The sequence below is a fragment of the Salvelinus namaycush genome, unplaced genomic scaffold, assembly GCF_016432855.1.
Source record: "Salvelinus namaycush isolate Seneca unplaced genomic scaffold, SaNama_1.0 Scaffold291, whole genome shotgun sequence".
NCBI lineage: Eukaryota > Metazoa > Chordata > Actinopteri > Salmoniformes > Salmonidae > Salvelinus > Salvelinus namaycush.
The window spans coordinates 176909-200365 of NW_024059797.1; the positions used below are offsets into that span (position 1 = coordinate 176909).

The following is a 23457-nucleotide window of genomic DNA, read 5'->3' on the forward strand; positions in this document are numbered from 1 at the left end:
ATGTGAGCTTAATTGTAATCAACTACTATAGTTACTTACTAAACTGACCATAAATATATCATACTTCTGTGTTGGCTTAGGAAGCAAATTGCAAGATGGTGTATAGGCCTGGTTAGCTATAAAGCTAGCTATTGTTGACATAAAATACTGGCATGTCATTAACCCCTCTGCTTGCAAGTTCTTCTCTTTTTACATCTACCTTATCAAGACAAAAACAATATTCTATTTAGCCTTAATGCTTGGCTTTCCTTTTGGATACTCTGGCTCTGTAAAAAGAGAAGCAGATAAAACAAGGCTTACTTTAGTGATGTGTATTCTATTCACGCCCTGATTGTGCATGGGGCACATAGGGTGGACGCTGAGGTAATGGGCTGGAATCTTTGGTAGGCGTGAAACAACTGATCTTTGAATCATTCCTCTCCACAGTGCTCCTGTGCCGGGGCAAAGCTTTCAGCGATTTCACCGGACCAGACTGTCGGTTTCTGTCATTTAAAAAAGGAGAGACTATATATGTCTACTATAAACTCTCAGGCCAATGGACAAATATATGTGCAGGGAGTGTAAGTATGAGTTAATATTAAATTACAGTACCTGTCAAAAGTTTGGACACACCTACTCATTCAAGGGTTTTACTTCACTATTATTCTACAATGTAGAAAATAGTAAAGACATCAACACTTTGGAAAACACATGGAATCATGTAGCAACCAAAAAAGTGTTAAACAAATCAAATATATTTTAGATTCTTCAAAGTAGCCCCCCTTGTCTTGATGACTGCTTTGCACAGACTTGGCATTCTGTCAACCAGCTTCATGAGGTAGTCACCTGGAATGCATTTCAATTAACAGGTGTGCCTTATTAAAATGTTATTTGTGGAATTTATTTCCTTCTTAATGCGTTTGAGCCAGTTGTGTTGTGACAAGGTTGGGGTGGTATACAGAAGATTTGGTAAAAGACCAAGTCCATATTATGGCAAGAACAGTGCAGTCGCAAAAACCATCAAGCGCTATGATGAAACTGGCTCTTATGAGGACTGCCACACGAAAGGAAGACCCAGCGCTACCTCTGCTGCGAGTTAACTGCACCTCATATTGAAGCCCAAGTAAATGCTTCACAGAGTTCAAGTAACAGACATAGCCCAACATCAACTGATCAGAGGAGACTGCGTGAATCAGGCCTTAATTGTTGAATTGCTGCAAAGAAACCACTACTGAAGGACCCTAATAAGAAGAAGAGACTTGCTTGGGCCTAGACACACGAGCAATGGACATTAGACTGGTGGAAATCTGTCCTTTGGTCTGATGAGTACAAATTTGAGAGTTTTGGTTCCAACCTTTGTGTCTTTATGAGATGCAGAGTAGGTGAACAAATTATCTCCGCATGGGTGGTTCCCACCGTGAAGCATGGAAGAGGTGTGGGGGTGCTTTGCTGGTGACACTGTCTGTGATTTATTTAGAATTCAAGGCTCACTTAACCGGCATTCTGCAGTGATATGCCATCCCATGTGGTTTGTGCTTAGTGGGACAATTATTTGTTTTTCAGCAGGACAATGACCCAACACACCTCCAGGCTGTGTAAGGGCTTTTTCACCACATTCACCCGACCTCAACCCAATTGAGATGGTTTGGGATGAATTGGACCACAGAGTGAAGGAAAAGCAGTCAACAAGAGCTCAACATATGTGGGAACTCCTTCAAGACTGTTGTAAAAGCATTCCTGTTTCAACAACAGAACAAGCATTTTGCTACACCCGCAATTACATCTGCTAAACACGTGTATGTGACCAATAAAATTTGATTTGATTTGAGCTTCTTTGAAGAATATCAAATATATTTAGATATTTTTTTGTACACTTTTTTGGGGTTACTACATGATTCCATATGTGTTATTTCATAGTTCTGATGTCTTCACTATTATTCTACAATGTAGAAAATAAAGAAAAACCCTTGAATGAGTCGGTGTGTCCAAACTTTTTACTGGTACTGTATATGATAACATTGCAGTCTAGAAGGAATGTTGAAGCTTTTTCTGTTTTGTTAACATGTTTCATTCTCTGTTTTGTTTCCATTTCTTACAATGGGTTGGTAACCGTTTTGGTTACTTCAATAAGGACCAACTCGTAATCAATCACATATACACTGAAAAAGAATTGGAGATTCCTGCTGAGGTAAGTCAATAAATAGATGTAGGCCTAGTTCACTACTGCCAATGCATCATCGCTTAAAACATTGTCTGGAATGACTGAACTTCTTTCTGAAATAGGTAGTATGACTCAAACAATGTTTTCTTTTTCTTTTCAGGAAACCGACATTGTTTGCTTTGACACTGGACACGATAAGTTTGACAGTTATGCCATTGATTCACTGTTAGGTTCCTCTTTATTGTTAACAGACAAGGAGGAATCTGTGCAAGTAACCACAGAGACTTTGTACCTTAACAAAAGTGCTGAGAGCACCACGGTGGAAGTGGATGAGCCTCCACCTGAAGTGACACTGTTAGAAAATGATGAGATTGATAGGGATGTACCTGAGGACATTGATAAGGTTGTAGAGGTTCCAGATAATGATGATCTGAGACATTTTGAGGCTTTAGAGTCCTCTCTGCCTCAGCCTGAAACTCTTGACACAAAGGGAGTGGAATCTAACACTGTACTTGAGACCACAGCTGAGAGGATCAAAGATTACCTTCAGAAAGATCAGCAGAGGACAGAGGACTCTGTGCCGTACAGTGTTGTTGAACCAGAGGAAGGTGAGATCAAAGAAACCCCCTCAGAACCTGAATCCAAAGATGATCCTGAGTTAGAAAATGCACCTGATGGTTTTTCAGAAGGCAGACCTATTCCAGAGTTAAACACCACACTTGGAATAACTTTTGATGCTGTCACTTCCAATGATGAGGACACTTGGAAGGTGACTCCATATGACGAGGAAAGTGACAAGACTGAATATCAGCAGGATGAGGACAGTGATCATCATCTCAGGGAAACTCCATTGCTGGCTTTTTCTGAAGAAAGTTATAATTTGGAACACGAGAACATTCCGGAATCTGATCAGACAGATGAGGAAGACAGTCTATCAGAGGTACCTCATACACAGAAACAGGACTCCAAGGACAATAACCTGTGGTCTGCATTTGGTGATACCGTTTTTAACATTGTCAGTGGTGGGGAAAGAATAGCTTATGTTGCCGGTTCAGAGGAAGATGACGAGGAGGATGATGATGAAGGTGAGATTACACCAGAGGAGCCTCCCAAAATTGAAGAACCCAAGGAGTCATTTGGCTGTTCTACTTCCTCTGAGCTAATCTTTGAGGAACCTGCGGACTCTAATTTCAGTGAGGATGCTGTCAAAGTACCTGATGAGGATTCTCAGACGTTGCAGTTTGAGGATGAATCTGAAGAAGGTGTCATCGAACCTTCAACACCTCCTGCTGATGAGGCGAGTGAACACACTGAGGCTTTAGCAGAGAATCTTACAGAAGATGACAGCCCAGTCCCTAAACAGCTCTCACAGACAGACATGCTCTCAGACTTTGATAGTAAAATGAACGAATCAGAGCAGAAACAAGCTGTTGAAGAACTCCCCATACAAAAAGAGGAGTCAATAGATTTCTCACAAGTAGAGAATACTTTTAAACAGGGTGGTACAGAGCTTTTCAGACTATTTCGAGAACCATACCAGAAGGTCCCAGATCCAAGTAAAAACACAATGGTGAAAGAGAGCCATCAAGAACTCCCCATAGAGGAGGAGGATTCAATACACCTAGAGGGGGAAGAGATTGAGGAAGAGTTGCTAGAGGATGAAAATGCAGTATTGTCTTCATCCAAAACTGAGCACACTGATGAAAATGACACAGAAAGTCTATCTGAATTTGGGTCAGAGCAACCCAATAGTTATACACAAACCGATGTTGTATCCAGTGATGTGTTGGATGTGGTCCAACACGACGAGGCTATTGACATAGAACCTGAGGTGCATGAGACTGAAAATGATGCTGAAAGCCACACGCCCTCACTTAAAGATAAAGTTCTGGATCCCCTTCCAAACAAAGAGGCGGAATACAGTAACAATGTGTTGAGGCTGAGACTATTGCGAGACCGCTGCAAGGAGGAGGACATGGAGCGCCTCCAAAAGATTCTAGGTCCTCAGAACCTCTTTAGGTTGGAGTTCCTTTTTTTTGACCTGGAGCTGAAGGCTGCCCGGCGGTCCCAGACAAACGTCAGTGAGGACATTGAAACGGTGCTGGAAGCCATTTTGGAAGGCTCTGAAACCCCAATCCTGGATGAGATTGAGAGGATGCTGGATGCCCATGAGAACGCTGACCTGCAGCAGGAGGCTGGTGAGTTTGTTGAGGAAGCTTCCATCTTGGACGACTTCCAGAAATTGGTGTTCACCCTGCGTCAGAAGTACTCAACGGCCAGAAACAGTGCTCCCATGGCAGCGGGCAGTCAACTACACCCTGACACAGGTAATAATGCTTTTTTTTCAGTTTATGTTCAAGTCAGAGTATAGGAGGATTAAAACCTTTTGTTAAATAAATATTTGGAAAGTCTCATTCATTGCTAATGACATGATAATAATGCCTGGAGATTTGGTTTGCAGAATAAGCTGTATTTAAGAAATGCCCAAGAAGTACAACAAAGTAAATAGTAATCTGTTGACAGAACAAATACACTTCCTGACAATGCCAGTTAGATTGCAATGCATGAACATTTACTCACTGTTTGAACCTCTCTGAATGTTTCAAAAGATGGGAATATGTCTGAAAATACCTTGGACATGGGACTTAGCGTAGACATGGATCACCCTCCCTCAGGTAGGTGTTCATTATACTTCCCTACTTTTGAAATTGTGGTGAGATGTAAACTGTATGCATTAACCTAATTTGCTTGTGCTGTATTTCCAGGATCTCTGGAGTCACCTGCTGTCACTGATTTCCATGAAGATGAGCAGAGTGGTTCATCATTCGTATCAGTGCTAATTTTATCTGGTCGTCTCGTCACCCTGTTTTATGAGTATCTTGGAATATATGGTGTTATGGTAAGTTACTTCATGTATTTCTCTCTTGTGAATGGGCTTTCCTTCCTATTGTAATTGACTAATTGCCTGCATGTAGTGCTTAGGACTCAAGTATTCATACTTATTTTATTATTGCTGGGACAATGCATGTATTATTTTTATTTGGGGGGCGGCATTTGCCATGCTGACAGCGTTACCCAACCCTTCCCCTGTTTTCAACTGGTAGTTGAGTACAGCACCGTTTCCGTTAAATTAAACGTTCCAGAACATAAAAACGTACTGAATGCAGCCCAGGTTAAGTGATCCTTTCCCATTTTTTAGTTGACTTGTTCTAGTGAAGTGTAGACTGAAGTTAAGTGTCCACAGCCGGTGTTTTGCTTATTGAGTGGGATATAAATGATACCCCCGCTCATTTTACCAGGCTTTGTGCGTTTTGCTTAGAAAGTAATCACGTTCAGAACTCTAAAAGGAGGCTAGTAGACATGTTGTTGGTTTACGCAAACGAGTTGCATTGCAAGTCACAAGCCAAACTAACTAGATAGCCAGCTCAACTGTCAAAGTAACGTACAGTAGCGATGGATTCGGAAGAAACAACCCCTTTACCCACTTTGCCCCTGATGACAGAATCTGATCAACTGCCTGTCTTGTACTGTCTTGTACTTCGATATGTAAGTAGTTGGCTACAATGTAGCTAGCTGGCTAGTCAAGTCTTAGGCCGCCACATGGCTGGCTAGCTAGCTACATTGAAACTGAATCTTGTTGGCAACTTCATTTGCCTGTCCTCGTCCTCATTTAAAAAATGGCTCACTTTCCAGACTAGCAGTATCCGTTCTTCCTATATCTGGGTCTCAGATCGAGAGGTGCCTTCAAGTTGTTGAATTTTGCTTTGACAGCTTCCCCTTACATAACTATCACTTGAGGTTACATGCCATTAAAATCTACATGTGGCTCATGTCTAGTGATATGTTATGTAATCATCTGTTTTGTTTATTGGCCATTTTACAGGGTGAAAGGCTACATGATGCAATCTTTTGCACTCTAAATCCACATAGGCCTAAGGCTTGTTAGTTAGATCCACTCTGTGGTGATTAATTTAGCCAATCCCTGAATTTCACTGAGCGACTGCGATGGAAGTTCTGTATTGTGCAAAGGTCACCATGGTTGGACAGTGGTAGGGCCCCAGTCCAATCCAATCCCCATTAATTACATAAGGTCAAGGCAAATCCTCTCTCTATTGATTTTGATCAACAACTAGGTTATAGGCTACGTCTATTTCTAAACCCACCTTGATTTGATCTGAAGATATGCCTCTGCATTGACTGAGAGGGTGCTCAGTGGGATAACCATTAGCCATGCTTGTAAACAGAACACTGGAATGCCTGATGGTTTAGTTCAATGTTTTTAACATCACTTATTTTCTTCTGTCATCTCAGCCCAGCTATTACCCAACTTATTTGCTAAGCCTGACATGGTGCTGTAGTAACACTGATTGGACCTGTCTCTCCCCAGTTGGTCACCAGCCTGCCAGAGCACTGGAAGCCAGGTCCAGACTTCTACGGCGTGTCCTGTGAACCCGTGCTGGTCACTGCAGGTGCCGGGGTCATCGGCTTCCTCTTCTGGAGGAGCATTCTATCTGTAAGTCGTTGTTGCACAGTTACTGCTTTCATAATTTCATCATCTGATTGCTTTATGTTATTCTATGATGTATTGTATGCTACCGTTGAGGAGGCTGTTTGCTGCCACTTTTCTTTTCCTTCTCACAGGTCAAAAGCAAGTCATATCTAAGTAAGTTCTTCTCTCTGGCTATTTAGGGTGCATAGTGAATCCTCATTCATATTTCTTACAGGCTGGTGTTCTTGTCATGTGTAAACCATGTCTGATTTCATACTCTTGTCATGGTTTTTATTCGCTACTGAAAAAGAAATGGTGGACAGGATGAAAAAGCTTGAACAAGAGAAGAAGGAGATACTCCAAAAGGTCGCTGAACTGCAGCAACAGGTAAGTTGCAGAGACTTTTCACTGACTAAGATCCAGACTTTTGAGTTCAATGTGAATTAAGGTACATAATGTTTTGACAGTATATTTCTACTGGGTTCCCCTCAGGGCGAAGAACTTAAAGAAAAACAAAAGCTGTCTGAAAAATCTGCCACTTTATCTCTGGAAAAGATCCAGGAATTGGAGGTGAGTCTCTAAGAAATATTATCTTGATCACATGTCATTGTCATGCTGACAATTATTAGATCTTTTATTATTTTTTTCTTCTCCATAGTGTTTAAATTGACTACGCATTTTCTTTTTCTGTCCAATAGAATATTGTGCAAGAGATGGAGAGACAAAATGAGCGCCTGGACGAGGAAAATAACTTACACGCCATATCCTTTGACAAAGAGCGGGCCAATACTGCGAAACATGAAGATATGGTGAGTAGTATTGAGCGATTTAGCTGTAATTAAAATGTTTCAGAACAACCAATTCTCTGACGTCGGTTCAATTATTTGAATTCCATTAAGTTAGTTTATTATGTGAGCTCAATGTGCCGTTTCTCTAGAGAGAAATCAAATCAAGCACATACTTCGGGACGTTGTAGTTTTCAACAGGAAAATAAATATTCCACATAGTTTAGTGCAGAAAATGTGGTAATTGACTAAAATGACCACAATCCATTGCACCTACAGCTGCATGGACTTGCGCGGGCAGACAGAGAGAAAGGGACAGCCTGCAAATGAGAGAGAGACACCCTAGAGAGCAGTTGCTTTCGTGATGTAGACAGCATAGGCAGCTACTATTAGCCAGCTACTATCCTAAATAGGATGGCTCGTTGATGAGGACAGAGAAAGATGGTTGTCATTATGCTTATCATTATCTTTGCCCATAGATGTCCGAAATGGACAAAACCATTGAGAAGTTGAAGCGCAGCAAGAAGAAGACCCAGGATGCACTGTCGAAGGTATAGGTCATATAAGTGAACAGGCCCAATGAAAATATGTCAAATATATTAACATTGCAACAATCAAATGTAAAGTGTTTATTTCCTTTTCATTATCCTTATCATTGAATCTGTAGTCTACCATTCTGATGGATGAAGCCAAGCTCCACGAAGATGCCCGGATTGTCCAGGTCCAGGTTCTGGAGAAGGATATTGCCACCCTGAAGGAGGAGAACCTCTCGGTGAGTACCAATATGGAACAACGATTCACACTTTAAGCCTCATGACATTGTGTAGGACTCATTGGCCATGCAGGGCCTGCATTGCACCGTCCTGATGACCTAATTTCCTTGTTACAGCTGCACCATGCTGCCAAGTTGTGGGAGGAGAAGCACAGGGAGACAAGCGAGCAGATCAAAGTCTACCAGAAGTCCCAGAAAGACCTGGAGGATTCCCTCCTTCAGAAGGACCACAATGTTGAGTTTTTTTTACACGTTACGATATTGTTACACACATCAATTCCTGTTCACACCTTCTCAAATGCACCCTGATGACAAAGAAACATGTCACCTGTATTATGTTCCAAAAAAATACTTCTTGACTGATTCCATGGGAAAAGTGTAATGTATCAATTGGTGGTTCTCAACCTCTCTGGCAGGTTCTATCTGACCTGCTAGGAGACCTGGAGGCCTGCGATGACCTGAAAGGTGGAGTTGTTGCTAACGGGGTAGCCTCTAACGGTAAGTCACCTGACACGGTGTCCTAATCAGAGGAGGCTGGTGGGAGGAGCTATAGGAGGACGGGCTCCTTGTAATGGCTGGAATGGAACCAAATACATGGAAACAGTGTGCTTGACGCCGTTCCATTTATGCCTTTATAGTGAGCCAGTCCTTCTATAGCTCCTCCCACCAGCCTTCTCTGATTAGGATACTGTCATGTGATTTGGTCTTATGTAGCAAAATTTGAAATTGTGTTTTTTTTACATTGGATTAAAGTAGAGACTCGGAGCATCAAAATGGTATATCATACACTACAGTTGAGGAACAATGGGAAAGTAATTCTGCTTTGAAAGTTGATAAACTTGTAACCCATACTGGAGAGCTCTTCTTTGTCTATACCCATTCAGCATTGTTCACACATATTGTTAGCTAGCTAACAATATGCTTTATTTTGCAATGAGAAAACGACTTTCTGACAAAATTAGAAACTTATATCTGAAAATGGTTTCCCTTAGTTTGAAGATGTATTCAGGAGACAGGTGTTTTATACAACAGCCTTCTATGTGTTCTATTTTCGACTGCCTCTGCATATTTGCAATCAAACCACAGAATTTTCTCCATCTCCTTAGCTATCATACTCTGCTTCCACCAGACAGTCCACTGATTTCAAAACTTGGGTCTCCTAAAAGTGGAGAGCATCTTTCAAAAAAGCTGCGTTAGAAAGGGTTACTTACACATACTGAGAAGCTCATGTTATAGACAGAAGCGTGCTACATGGCAGACCAATCCGAACTCGTTTCATGGCGCGTCCAGCTCATCCATTATCTCAGCCAATCATGGCTAGAGGGAAGGTTCCTTCCTTTTTCCGTGGCTAAACTAACTCTGCTCATAGTTTACCATTTTTATTCGGATTTACGGATGGCATACAAGTTTGTTATTAAGGCACATGGAAGTTCACGTACCAGAAGGCATTTTGCCCCCAAAAACGCATTTTGATAGTTATACATTCAAATGCCTCTCCTGTGAAGTATTGACGCGCGACATACGCCTACTTTCCTGAAACGTGTCACTGTGTTTACAATTATTTGTTTCAGACAAGCAGACCATCATCCAAAACCGCCATAAGCAAATGATGGATGTCTCTCGGGTAAGACTGAGTTCTTTCTTGAACGGACCCAGATTTCTGTGTACCTGAAGGCAGGTAAAACTTGTGCTCAGAACCAAGAAGTGTGTCAACTCTTCCACTAACTGTTGGAAGAACTTTCCACAGGTCCAGACCACTCTGTCTGTTGTGGAGGAAGAGCGCGATCGCTTCATGACCAAGCTGCTGAACGAAGAGAAGTCCAGGAAAGAGCTGGAAGGTATGTCCCAGCAACTAGAATTTGATATGCATCACTGCCTTTTCTCTCTCAACACTATCAACTTGTTTTCACCACAGAGCAATTTCAGAAGCTGGAGCATGACATCTTGTTGGTGAAAAGTGACAAGAACCACCTGGAGAACCAGTACAAGACCCTGCAGCAGAAGAATGACATCATGACAGAGATGTACCAGCAGAAGGAGAACGCTTTGCAGCAGTAAGTGGAATCAGAAGCAGTGCAGTTCATGTGTTAATACCATAGTAGGGTTTGTTCTCCATGGTTCCACAGCATGTAAAAAAAAAAAAACATTTCCTTGTCTTTTACTGTATTCTTTTACTGTGAGGTTTGAGGTTTTCAAATGGTCTTTAAATAGTTTGATTTAATTTGTGTGTCGCCTTACAGGAAGCTGACCAAGGAGGAGTTTGAGCGCCCCAACAAGGAAGACCGGCTGACGGAGATGGATGGCAAGGCCCTAGAGGAGGAGGTCAAGGTGTGTAGGCAGCGCGTTAAGGAGATCCAGGACGAGCTGAAATGGACCGAGAAGTTCTACAAAGCTCAGATCATTGAGCAGGAGCAGAAATCTCACGAGAACTGGGTTTGTACAATACAACTTTATTAGTCCATTTGTTAAAGAAACAACAAATGTCTCATTTCTCAACCCCCATCGATGGCACATACATTAGGATCAGGATTTTTTTTTTAAGTCTTCTGTTTGGCCAGTCATTTGTAAGGTGAGTTTAGTCCAAAACAGGAGATTTTAAATGTCTCTTCTTTCTCTCTAGGTGATTGCACGCGCCGCAGAGCGAGCTCTGTTCGACGAGAAGAAGGAAACAACTAACATTCGTAACTTGTGAGTGCAACACTAATACAACAGACTCAATTGGGCTATACCAAAGCAGGGCTCACCTATTGCTCACTCAAAATGGAGACAGGCAGATCCTTTCATTTGGTTTATTTTTGGTCAATCTCACATTTACTTTTTGAATTAGTCATAATAGTAAAGTAAAAAGAGGCACATTGTGAACCAAAGGTTGCACTGCCAAGTCGAAGGGCCACAAATGCAAGTGTTTTGGTCACAGTTTTGCAATGCAGTAAGCTGTATTAGTCTAGATTTGGAGGTACAGTATTGAGAATCTAAATGCCTGTTCTCTTTTTCACCCTAGACTGACTGACATGTCCAGCAAGCTGAAGGAGCTCTGTAGGCCTCTGTTCAAGCCCACCCCTGGGATGGCTCCCATGCCTCTCCGACGAGGTAAGAACCAATCCTCAGTTCACGTTATTTAGTACTGGCACGTCTGGGGTGCATTCAGTAAGGCAAAATCGTCAGAACATAACTTGCAGGTAGAAATGAAATGAATAGGGCTGATATGACTCTATTCTTGAGGACAGAGAATCATATTTCTATCTGAACGTTCTGTAACGTTCCTGAACATTTCTATTGTCTTGTCGGTTGGATATCATCTGTGACTGCGTTTCAAATTAGATCTTGGACTTTTTGACTGTCTGATACCTCATCTGCTGTTTGACGTCCACCCTCTGAAATGCATGTTTTCCTGGGGTTTTGATTTGAATTCCTTGTAGCTGGTCCAATGTGGAGAGACTGAGAGTGGTATTTGGCTGAGTGTTTTGTTGTTAAATGGTTTTGCTAAACAGGTGATTCGTACAGGCCCTCACCTGTGAGAAGTTCACGGGTGCCCCCCCCCCCCCCCCCCCCTGTGGGGCGAAGGAACAAGCCCTACCGTGAGTCTCCTGAACCCACGCCCCGGACAGCCTTGGCCCTGATTGGCCGAGCAGTACCATCCCTCAGCCAATCAACCATCCCCCCCTTGTTCACCCTTGTATGCCCTGACTCCCCGCTTCTTTTTCACCTTTCGTTTTTCCCTGTCTTTACCTCCGCTGTGGTGTTCCAATAATTTCCCTTATTTTTCTTCCTACTGCTCTCATCCTGCTCCTAGTTGGTACCCATTTGACCTTTTCCTCTTCCTAATGTTTGTCTTCTAATTACGTCCTCTCTGATTTTCGAAGACATTCTTTCCTGTCTCTTTCACTGCCATCTTTTCTCCCTCTACTGCCATACCCATCTTTCTCACCTGTGTTTGCGTGTCCAGACGATCCAGAATGTTCCCATGCCTTCGTTTGCTTTCACAATTTGGAATAACCGCTCTTGCATCCCTCTTGCTCTTTCAGTACTATGGTGGTGTTTTTGTTGTGTTCAGCTGTTGTGAGATCATATGTGTGTGGCAACTCGTTAGGTTACTAAAGCTTCAGCCTTTGCTTTCCCTTGTGGGATTACTGCATTCCATACATTTGTATATATATATATATTTAAAATATACACTACCGTTCAAAAGTTTGGGGTCACTTAGAAATGTCCTTTATTTTTCAAATTGATCAGAAATACAGTGTATACATTAATGTTGTAAATGACTATTGTAGCTGGAAACGGCTTTTATTTTTTTAATGGAATATCTCCATGGGCGTACAGAGGCCCATTATCAGCAACCATCACTCCTGTGTTCCAATGGCACGTTGTTAGCTAATCCAAGTTTATCATTTTAAAAGGCTAATTGATCTTTAGAAAACCCTTTTGCAAGTATGTTAGCACAGCTGAAAACTGTCCTGATTTAAAGAAGCAATAAAATTGGCCTCCTTTTAGACTAGTTGAGTATATGGAGTATCAGCATTTGTGGGTTCGATTACAGGCTCAAAATGGCCAGAAACAAAGCACTTTCTTCTGAATCTCGTCAGTCTATTCTTGTTCTGAGAAATGAAGGCTATTCCTTGTGAGAAATTGCCAAGACACTGAATATCTCGCACAACGCTGTGTACTACTCTCTTCACAAAACAGCGCAAACTGGCTCTAACCAGAATAGAAAGAGGAGTGGGAGGCCCCGGTTCACAACTGAGCAAGAGGACAAGTACATTAGTGTCTAGTTTGAGAAACAGATGCCTCACACGTTGAGGAACTGGCAACTTCATTAAATAGTACCCGCAAAACACCAGTCTCAACGTCAACAGTGAAGAGGCGACTCCGGGATGCTGGCCTTTCAGAAGGAAAGTCTTTGTTTCTGGCCATTTTGAGCCTGTAATCGAACCACGCAGCCGTTATACTGCTCAGAAAGGAGACGCGTTCTGTCTCCTAGAGATGAACGTAATCCTAACCGACTTGCCAAAACTATAGTTTGTAAACAATACATTTGTGGAGTGGTTGAAAAACGAGTTTTAATGACTCCAACCTAACTGTATGTAAACTTCCAACTTCAACTGTATATACACATACACACAGTACCAGTCAGAAGTTTGGACACACCTACTCATTCTAGGGTTTTTCTTTATATTTACTATTTTCTACATTGTAGAATCATAGTGAAGACATCAAAACTATGAAACAACACATATTGAATCATGTAATAACCAAAAGTGTTAAAAAATCTAAATATATTTGAGATTCTTTAAAGTAGCCTCCCTTTGACTTGATGACAGCTTTGCACACTCTTGGCATTCTCTCAACCAGCTTCACCTGAAATGCTTTTCCAACAGTCTTGAAGGAGTTCCCACATGCTGTGCTCTTGTTTGCTGCTTTTCCTACACTCTGGGGTCCAACTCATCCCAAACCATCTCAATTGGGTTGAGGTCGGGTGATTGTGGAGGCCAGGCCATCTGATGCAGCACTCATCACTCTCCTTGGTCAAATAACCCTCACACAGCCTGGATGTGTGTTGGGTCATTGTCCTGTTGAAAAACAAATGATAGTCCCACTAAGCGCAAACCAGATGGGATGGCGTATCACTGCAGAATGCTGTGGTAGCCATGCTGGTTAAGTGTCCCTTGAATTCTAAATAAATCACAGACAGTGTCACCAGCAAAGCACCATCACACCACACCACCTCCATGCTCCACGGTGGGAACCACACATATGGAGATCATTCATTCACCTACTCTGCGTCTCAGAAAGACACGAAGGTTGGAACCAAAACTCTCAAATTTGTACTCTTCAGACCAAAGGACAGATTTCCGTCAGTCTCATCTCCATTGCTCTTGTTTATTGGCCCAAGCAAGTCTCTTCTTATGGGGGTCCTTTTAGTAGTGGTTTCTTTGCAGCAATTCAACCATGAAGGCCTGATTCACGTGGTCTCCTCTGAACAGTTGATGTTGAGATGTGTCTGTTACTTGAACTCTGAAGCATTTATTTGGGCTGGTAACTCTAATGAACTTATCCTCTGCAGCAGAGGTAACTCTTGGTCTTTCCTGTGGCGTTTCTCATGAGAGCCAGTTTTATCATAGAGCTTGATGGTTTTTGCGACTGCACTTAAAGAAACTTTAAAAGTTCTTGAAATTTTCCAGATTGACTGATCTTCATGTCTTAAAGTAATGGACTGTCGTTTCTTTTTGCTTCTTTGAGCTGTTCTTGCCATAATATGGACTTAGCCCTATTTGGTAAAATACCATCTTCTTTATACCACCCCTACCTTGTCACAACACAACTGATTGGCTCAAACGCATTAAGAAGCAAAGAAATTCCACAAATTTAACTTTTAACAAGGCACACCTGTTAATTGAAAAGCATTCCAGGTCACTACCTCATGAAGCTGGTTGAGAGAATGCCAAAAGTGTGCAAAGCTGTCATCAAGGCAAAGGGTGGCTTCTTTGAAGAATCTCAAATATTCTGATACTGGTACTTCTAGTTCTGGAAGAATAATATCCTACCATGACATGACCAAACATTTTCCTCGGACTGCAAATAGACCAGACTTTGCTATAAATAGATGGTAGCATGAACCAGTAACGTGGTCTAGAGTCAGGTGCCTAATGACAACCAGGAGAGCCAAGGTTAGCATTCTAGAAGATTTGAGAATATTGCAGTGTTTTACGTTGATGTATCACCGTGTATTTATTGTCCGACAGGACCACGACCTCACTCTGACCCTCACGGCCGCCGTTACTCTCCGTACCACAAACACCCAGTGGCTGCTAGACCTGGTAGGGATTGTATTTTTTGTCAATGAGGGTTGATGTGGTATTATTCCCTAATCGAGCCCTTATCCTATATCTCCTCTAATCATTCTTCCCTTTGTTCCTCCACAGACACCATGGCCCCACGTACATCCTCACCAAGCAATCTGTGCAGCTCGGTAAGTTTCAGTCAATTTGAGACAATGTGCATCTCTCCCCCCTGTTCCTCCATCATGTGGGTGTGTTTGCACTAAACAGACCGCTCCACTAGAGTCACAGGCTGAGGCCCAGGCCTCCACAGAGAACCCAGAGGCAGTGAGTATTATGTTCGAGGCAGCGGTGGCAGGGATGCGGGTGTGTGTGTGAGCATGCTTACCCCAGCCGTGGATCAGTGGCTGGAGTGGCAGTCAGCTGGGTAGTGGCGTCACAGGGTTGTCAGACTTAACATTGCTGGCTGGATTCTGACATGCGTGGTTGCTTGTTTTAAGGCGCTTACAGACGGGCTGCGGTAAACTGAACATTTCTGCCTACCGTGTGTAGATGCCAGCGGTCCCGGTTTTTGTCAGCTCGGCGGTTGTGATTAAAACATTGGTTGGTTGGTTGGTTGGCGAGAAGAACTCTGCTCATTGGTCAACCATGCATATTTTGAAGCCTTGAGCGTAGAGCCAGCGTCGCCGCTCACTGGAGTGAGTACCACGAACGGCGCCACTTGCGAAACTGCTTGCGTTTTGCCGCCCTACTCCCATTGAAGTCTGAAGACCTTTGCCGCTTCCCGTGGTCCGTCTGTAAGCTCCTTTTATATTTTCCCTATATTACAACACCCTCCCTCTGACCCCCATTGAATGAATTGGTGACACAGTTCCACAAAGCCATAACTTCAGCACAACTACCTGATGGATATCTCAAATGTGTTATCATTTAAAGCTGTGTGTGTTTGAGGTTAATGCTTTGTGGAAACGGTCCTGATTCTGAATCAGTGTGTGGAACTTGGTCGTGTGATTCTTGTGGGACTGTGTAACTTGACTTATTATTGTGGGATATTGTTGTCTTTCTCACCAGTGCATAATTGTTTGTTTTGTTCTAACCTAACCAAACTGTTTGAATCAGATGAAAGGGTCTCTCATTGTTGGTGCCAGCAGCAGGGCTACAAGCACAATGGACCTATTGCTATTCTTTGTTTTAATATTTTTTTGTGTTCCTCCAGAACTCTCGACCTCAGGGTCCTGGCTCCCTGCTGGTCTCTCCTATCAGCTCCCCCCTCGACTCAAGCCTCAGACCAGTCATCAGCCATCCCTCCGGACACTGCCACCGTCCCCTTCCCGGACCACACCACATCCCTCCTCCCCCACCCTTCATGCCTCCCGTGTACCGACCAGACAACGGACACTCAGGCATGATGCCTCCTGGACCCCCACCGCCTAACGGACACCCGCCTGGTTCAATGATACCACCCGGACATCGGCCTCCACCTCCTGGTGCTTACGGTCCCTCTTCCCCACACAACCGGTACCTTCCTCCACCTCCTCACTATGGACCGGTGCCTCCTCCATTCGGTAGGTGGTGAATTCTGGCCGCCTACTTTTATCTCAAGTTGAGTCTTTGCTATTAGTATTTCAGTTGTGGTTAGCAATGCTATTGTTATGTTGGTACTACAGTGTTATATTTGTATGTTCATTTTTCCTTCTACCTTCCTATGGCCCGACCCATAGGACCCCCACATACCTACGTGCACTATGGACCACTTGATCACTTCATCCCACTCCGACACCTGCCCCCTGGGGTGGCCCCATTCCCTCCTCATGTCGGCCCCAAAGACTTCCCTGTGCAGCCACAGGTCCCACATGGCCATGACTCTTCAGTGGGCCCCCAGCCCGACGCTGGCCCCCAGGGCCAGGGGCAAGACTACAGCTCCCAGCAGGCAACAGCTGCCCCCCAGGACTCAGTCAGCTCTGCCATGGCAGAGCCTTAGACACCTACCAACCGTTAACGACCTGGCTACATTTAATCAACCACGATTCATCTCTTTATTTTTTCCTTTTTGTTTTTAATAGGCTGAAAATAAATATCATATGATATACTTGCAAACAACAGAAGTATCTAAAAAGTTAGTGTTCCTATTAAAGCATCAGAAAATCAATGTCTTATGTTTCGTGTCTGAAATGTAATAATGACTTGAAGAGGAGTAGAACTGAGGCTTGTTACTCTGCAAGTCCTATTGTGCAATAACATTTCTATTGTATGACTGAGGATTTAAGTTTTTCAAAGGGTATTATGTTGATTTTGTATTAATTTCACAATGTTATCATGGTTTCCTGTGGAAATTATTCAAAATAAATGGACCCCAAGCTTTTGGGTTGCTTGATCGATCATTTCAGAAGTACCATATTATCTTAACTCTTCCCCAAACTCTCTTCAGAATGAACTGAAAAGGAAAGTTGTGTAAGTTGAAAGTCAAAGATGTATTTGCTGTTCTTAGGATATTTTATTAATAAAACTGGTAAAAGGTACTGCAGTTGTCTATTGTTCATATGAAGCATATGACAACTTTTGTGATCCATTTTAGTTTGAAAGGAAATGTCTGACAGTGCATTTTGTTTTGTATGGGTAGCTGTATTACATGTGAAAAGCCAGTAATCACCCATTAACTGAACACCTGTCATATGACCTTCACATTTGTTTCTTTTTTTGTTCTTATGTTACATCAGGGATGCATCACATTTATCTATTTATTTTCAATAAAAAGAAAATAACAAAAAAATGTTGCACTTGACTAAAGACTATTTGCATTAAATGTATTTCATTGCATGCTTTGGTTAGAAATGTTTTACTCTCTGTAGGTCCCAGAACGTTTCTTTGTAGCCACCGACAATATTTAGCGCTACCAAAACACTTGAGTGATTATTGGCATATCTGTAATGTTATGATGTACACTGTTATCGAGGCTGTCAAATGACTGTGTAGTGGGGCTCTGCTCTGCCTGTCACCAACATACTGTACACTGAAAGTGGTGCTGAGTGAATGACACAGGGAAAAGTAAGGGCATACAAGGGATTGATGAGTCTTATGCTATAGTCCAGGATTTCCCAAACTCAGTCCTTTTGCCCTAGCACTACAGTTGATTCTATTAATCAACTCATCAAGTTTAGATTATTTGAATCAGCTGTGTTGTGCTAGGGCAAAAACCAAAATGTGCACCAGGAGGGGGGGGGGGGCACGACCGAGTTTGCGAAACCCTGCTCTAGTCTACAGTAACAGTGCAGGTAGAATGAACAGGGTTTGTCATCACGTTTTTCACATTGTTCCAGGTCTGAATTGACATTGTACATTTCTACAGTATGTGATGCCATAAATGGAGTTACTGAAGGTTAATCATGACGACTAAGTGGATTTTCTGTCGACACCCAACACTTGAATTTGCTCTCTTTGTACATGCTAACAATAACTGCTACAGTAATACCCATCTGTTTATTCCTGATTTAAGTGGGTAATTCTGGTAATTACTATGGACACTCCTGCAAAGCCTTCACTAGTGTTACGCGGCAGTGGCTATCTACAAATAATGAGTCGTTTATTTTATGATGCAAGGTCATTTGTATATTAGTCAGCAGTCACCTGCAATGTCAAACAAGCCCAGTGAAAATTTGACATGTTAGGTTTCGCTCCTTTAGTAAGTGTAAAGAAGGAAGGACCACTATTCAAACAGCATTTTGTTTATTAAAAATGAAAGCAGTGTAAATTGTCAGTCCAATGATAAATGTTCATTTTATCACAACCTGTTACCAAAAGCACAACACTGTATTGACAATCGTCAACCCTGTCGTACAGCACACACAATAATATGCACTGATTAGTGTCTCTTAATGCCGTGAGCAAAACATCTGGGAACTCAGAAATCGCCGACTTCAGTGTGTTCAAGACAACTGGGACCTCTGAAAAAAACGAGCTCCGACTGGGAGAAATCTTTTGAGTCATCCAACTCGGAATTCCACGTCGGGAACTCTGGCACCTTTCTAGAGCTCTGACATTCCAACCCGATGATCACTGACGTCATGATTTGACCCAATTTTTTTCAGAGTTCCCGGTTCTCTTGAAAGCACCATAAGTGTATTCAGTTAGTGCCATTACAAAAAAAAATATTAATAAAATGGAGACAATGTTTTAATAGTGGTTAGCCAGTGTGGCCTTGATGGGAACAGCATTCAAAACAAAGGTCAAAGTCAACTTCAGTTACATGCAGCATCCTTTTCAACTCCCTTTATAACAGGATGACATCATAGCATCTCAGAATCCTTTCTGAATGCTAAAAAAATGCATCCTTCCTCCCATCCTTGAAGTAATCACACATCTAATGTGATAGATTAAAGCAAATATCCCAATATATTACTTTTACCTATTAAATAACGCCAGATCAGTGATAAGGATGTAAGTAAATGAACAGGGCAGTTATATATTTTCACTGTGGCAGTGTCAAATGGGCACAATGAGATCTTTTGAAATTGGCACCAGGATATGACATCATCAATAGACCGCTTGAGCACCTATGACCATGTTGATCCTCTTTCATCCCCAAAGGGAAAGGCAGAGGAAGACTAAAGACGAGGCTGGTTGTTTGACATACAGTACCAATTGCTAACTCAACTCTTCTTTTCCATTGAGCGTCATGCAGAGAGGAGAAAAAAAGTGATCGCTAATTGGCACCAGAGGGGTCAAATACTGCATTTTGTAGCTTTAAGTTTATGGTTTAGGCAGCTTGTTGGCCATTAGCCAAATGATCTTTTCTCAACAAGTTCAAATCACGTGAATGCATCCAACTGGTATTTACGACTTCACAACTGGTAAATTCCCACCTCCCACTTGGTTACGAAGCAGCACTATACATTTACATTACATTTAAGTAGTGAACTTGTCCCCCTTGCCCATTTTAAACATTTATTGTGTGATTTTTATTTTTGTATTGCTTGTAACTGCTTCGGGTAATGCAAGTTCTTGTTCAGTCTGCCGTTTGAATATACTGTTTGAATGAATCACTTATTTATGCTATCGGATGTCAGGTACAAGAAGCCTACTATACAGTAGTGTGTTGTCACCGCTGTAGTCATAATATGTGTCATCCAGGGCCGTCCTATCACAGAGTTGAGGTTGTGGCATTTGGGCCTGCTGGGTTTAGTATTGTTGATGTGAGTGGAGGCAGATAGGGAGGCGGTACACCAAACTTTGCTGGATGTCTGATGACTACAGTGGAATTCTGTGGCGCTTCTGCTTTCTTGATGTGCTCTACTCTGTGACCTCGGTTATTAATCTTTGTGCAACGTCTGGTGGAGGTGGAGATAGAGTGGCTTCTTGGTCAGGAGCTGGAGCGTCTTCCTCTTGAAGTCAGTAGGCTTCTTGTACCTGACATCCGATAGCATAAATAAGTGATTCATTCAAACAGTATATTCAAACGGCAGACTGAACAAGAACTTGCATTACCCGAAGCAGTTACAAGCAATACAAAAATAAAAATCACACAATAAATGTTTAAAATGGGCAAGGGGGACAAGTTCACTACTATAGTGCACTACTTTTGACCAGAGCCCATATTGCACTGCATAGGGAATCGGGTGTCATTTGGGACGTAACCAGTGTTTATACTTACAGATCCTTGTTCAAGTCATTACTGTCGGCAGTATTTTACTTATACAATAATAGGCAGCAGAAGAAGTTGTAGACTGACTAACAGATAAGGCTAAGATGACATACACGTTTTGGTGAATGCTTATAAAAAAAATACATTGTAAAGTAGATTCAACAACTAAAGCTATCTAGTAGTAGTAGGATAGGGTTTTTGATAATAACAAACTGTCCATTAGTAGGCAATCATATTCATGCTACGACAAAACTATAAAAAGACAGACCCATTCAAACCCATGCCAGCCCCTTACTTCTCAACCAAACCATACCTTGCAAAACTGTGAATGGAGCAGGCAGTGAGGACAGAGTGACGAAGCCATGCAGAGAGACAGGGAACAGAGGAGACAGCAATCACAAAGGCACTCAAAACAGGGCCACAAAGCCAAAAAAATAACCATGGCAAAATTACACAGTCAGATTCAGAATAAAGACCAATGATTATGAATGCTCTATATACACCATAGATTACAAATAAAACACAGTATTTGTTGAGTTCTTACCTGGTACTCTGTTGGGAAAGGACTCTGGGGAGCCTGCTCCTGTAGCAGCATCCTCCTCTTCTTCCACCTCCAAGTTCTCCTCCTCCCCTGGGGCAAGGATTCTCCTGAATGTAAGATTTCATTCATTAGATTACTTGTTGAATATTTACAGGCTCAGCATGATGTTAGGAGATTAGGTCATTCAGATGGGGAAGCCATTGTTGAATTTTTAGTAATACCGTTTGCTTTACTCCATAATTTGCTCTGATTTGTTCTGATTATTGTGTACTTAAACAAAAAACTCTGTATTTACATTGGGTACGACAATAAGTGGCCTGCATTGTGATGGTTCATCAATCTTCATTTACCTCAAGGGCACTGGCTGCACATCAAAAGCAAAATCTCTGTTATACGTCAAAATACTGTTGATAACTGTTGAGAGAAAAGCACAATTAACACATTACATTGCCAAAACATTCAACTAATGATGAATAAAGCATTCAGATGTTGACGATATCATATTCTTCCTAGTATACATACTGATTTCCAGTTTCTTCAGATCTTCCAACTTGAACTCCTCCTGAGATTGTGTGCACTAAAGGATCAAAAGAAGATGGAAAATATTGAAATGTTCAAGAATTTGCTGAAGACATGAATAGATTTGAGCCAATTGTCACAGCCTTGGAACATCTGACAACTCTGACAAAATCTTCCTGTGATTCACTGACACGGTTGTGTTACAGAGTTAAATGCATATCATAGAAGGTTAAGAATTAGAAATCATAAAAAAACAGAATGAGTGTAACATCATACGTTAGTCATAACACAGACACTGGATTTTCATCAATATGATAATTGGCTGGCGAGCCGGAACATGTTCACATACACACTTAATTAGATGAATACTCAAGACAAAGGAGATGAATGTGGACTACAGGAAAAGGAGGACCGAACACACCCCCATTCTCATCGACGGGGCTGTAGTGGTGCAGGTTGAGAGCTTCAAGCTCCTTGGTGTCCACATCACCAACAAACTAACATGGTCCAAGCACACCAAGATAGTCGCGAAGAGGGCACGACAAAACCTATCCCCCCTCAGGAGACTGAAAAGATTTGGCATGGGTCCTCAGATCCTGAAAAGTTTTGACAGCTGCACCATCGAGAGCATCCTGACTGGTTGCATCACTGCCTTGTAAGGCAACAGCTCGTCCTCAGACCGCAAGGCACTCCAGAGGGTAGTGCATAAGTTGCCACAAAGTTGCGTAAGTCCAAGCTTCCCTCCAGATGAAAGCTGCTTGTTCAACAGGCTGACGGGTGGGTCATTCTGGGGTACCTTTCTCTTCTTTCTTATAGAGCCGTCCAGACGTACAAACTTGAAAGCCTCCTCCCCAGAGACCAACCAGACAGACACAGAGAGGGAGATATTTACAGACACAGAGGAAGAGCGAGAGAGAGCTAGGGAGAAAAAAAAGTTGAGAGATGTCCATATACAATATTATAAATGTGTGTGTTATGTGTATGTTACCTGAGTGGGACGTGCAGAAGGGCATGAGACGAAGGAATGTGGAGTATTGGGGAAAGTAGTGGAATGTGTTAATTGTGCGGGTGCCCATGGAGCTGGGGATCAGAATTGTCCCATGCAGGAGAGGTAGGTTGAGGTTTCCAGGGTAGTGCAGATGTTGTCATATGTTGAGGCAGTGAAGAAAGGAGAGGAAGATGGGTTAAGGGGAGGAGTGGTGAAAGTAGTAGAGACATACCAGTACAGAGGGATAGGCCAAAAAGTGATATAAGTTTCAGTAAGATTGGATTTTTAGCATTTATAGCAATAGTTATCAATTGTACTACAGGGATGGATCAGGAGTCCAGTTCCTTGTGGTCTTGTGAAAGCCAGTCTCACGGGGTGTCTCTAATGAAACAACAGACATTGCTACTGGTAAATAAGAGCATCCCATGTATAGATGAAAACAATAAATCGGGCATTAACACACACTACATGGCCAAAGGTATGTGGACACCTGCTGGTCAAACATCTCATCAAAATCATGGGCATTAATAAGGAGTTGTACCCCCCTTTGCTGACATAACAGCCTCCATTTTTCTGGGAAGGCTTTCCACTTGATGTTGAAACATTGCTGCGGGGACTTGCTTCCATTCAGCCACAAGAGCATTCGTGAGGTCGGGCACTGATGTTGGGCAATTAGGCCTGGCTGGCAGTCGGCGGTCCAATTCATCCCGATGGGGTTGAGGTCAGGGCTCTGTGCTAGCCAGTCAAGTTCGTCCACATCGATCTCAACAAACCATTTCTGTATGGACTTTGTGCACAGGGGCATT

The 23457-nt window shown here is 42.4% G+C and overlaps 1 protein-coding gene across 1 annotated transcript; it reads left to right on the forward strand.

Annotated features, from left to right (window-relative positions):
* The first annotated feature begins 384 nt into the window (after window positions 1-384).
* LOC120039668 (transport and Golgi organization protein 1 homolog) lies at window positions 385-17739 on the forward strand. Its single transcript, XM_038985079.1, has 24 exons — window positions 385-560; window positions 2111-2167; window positions 2301-4467; window positions 4750-4815; window positions 4906-5039; window positions 6528-6653; window positions 6782-6803; window positions 6940-7016; window positions 7122-7199; window positions 7328-7438; window positions 7894-7965; window positions 8082-8186; window positions 8304-8420; window positions 8603-8684; window positions 9758-9810; window positions 9934-10024; window positions 10102-10240; window positions 10427-10619; window positions 10807-10874; window positions 11188-11276; window positions 14930-15004; window positions 15110-15156; window positions 16182-16530; window positions 16687-17739. The coding sequence occupies exons 3-24, from the start codon at window positions 3519-3521 to the stop codon at window positions 16944-16946; spliced, it is 3303 nt and encodes a 1100-aa protein (XP_038841007.1). The 5' UTR covers window positions 385-560; window positions 2111-2167; window positions 2301-3518; the 3' UTR covers window positions 16947-17739.
* Window positions 17740-23457: the final 5718 nt, after the last annotated feature.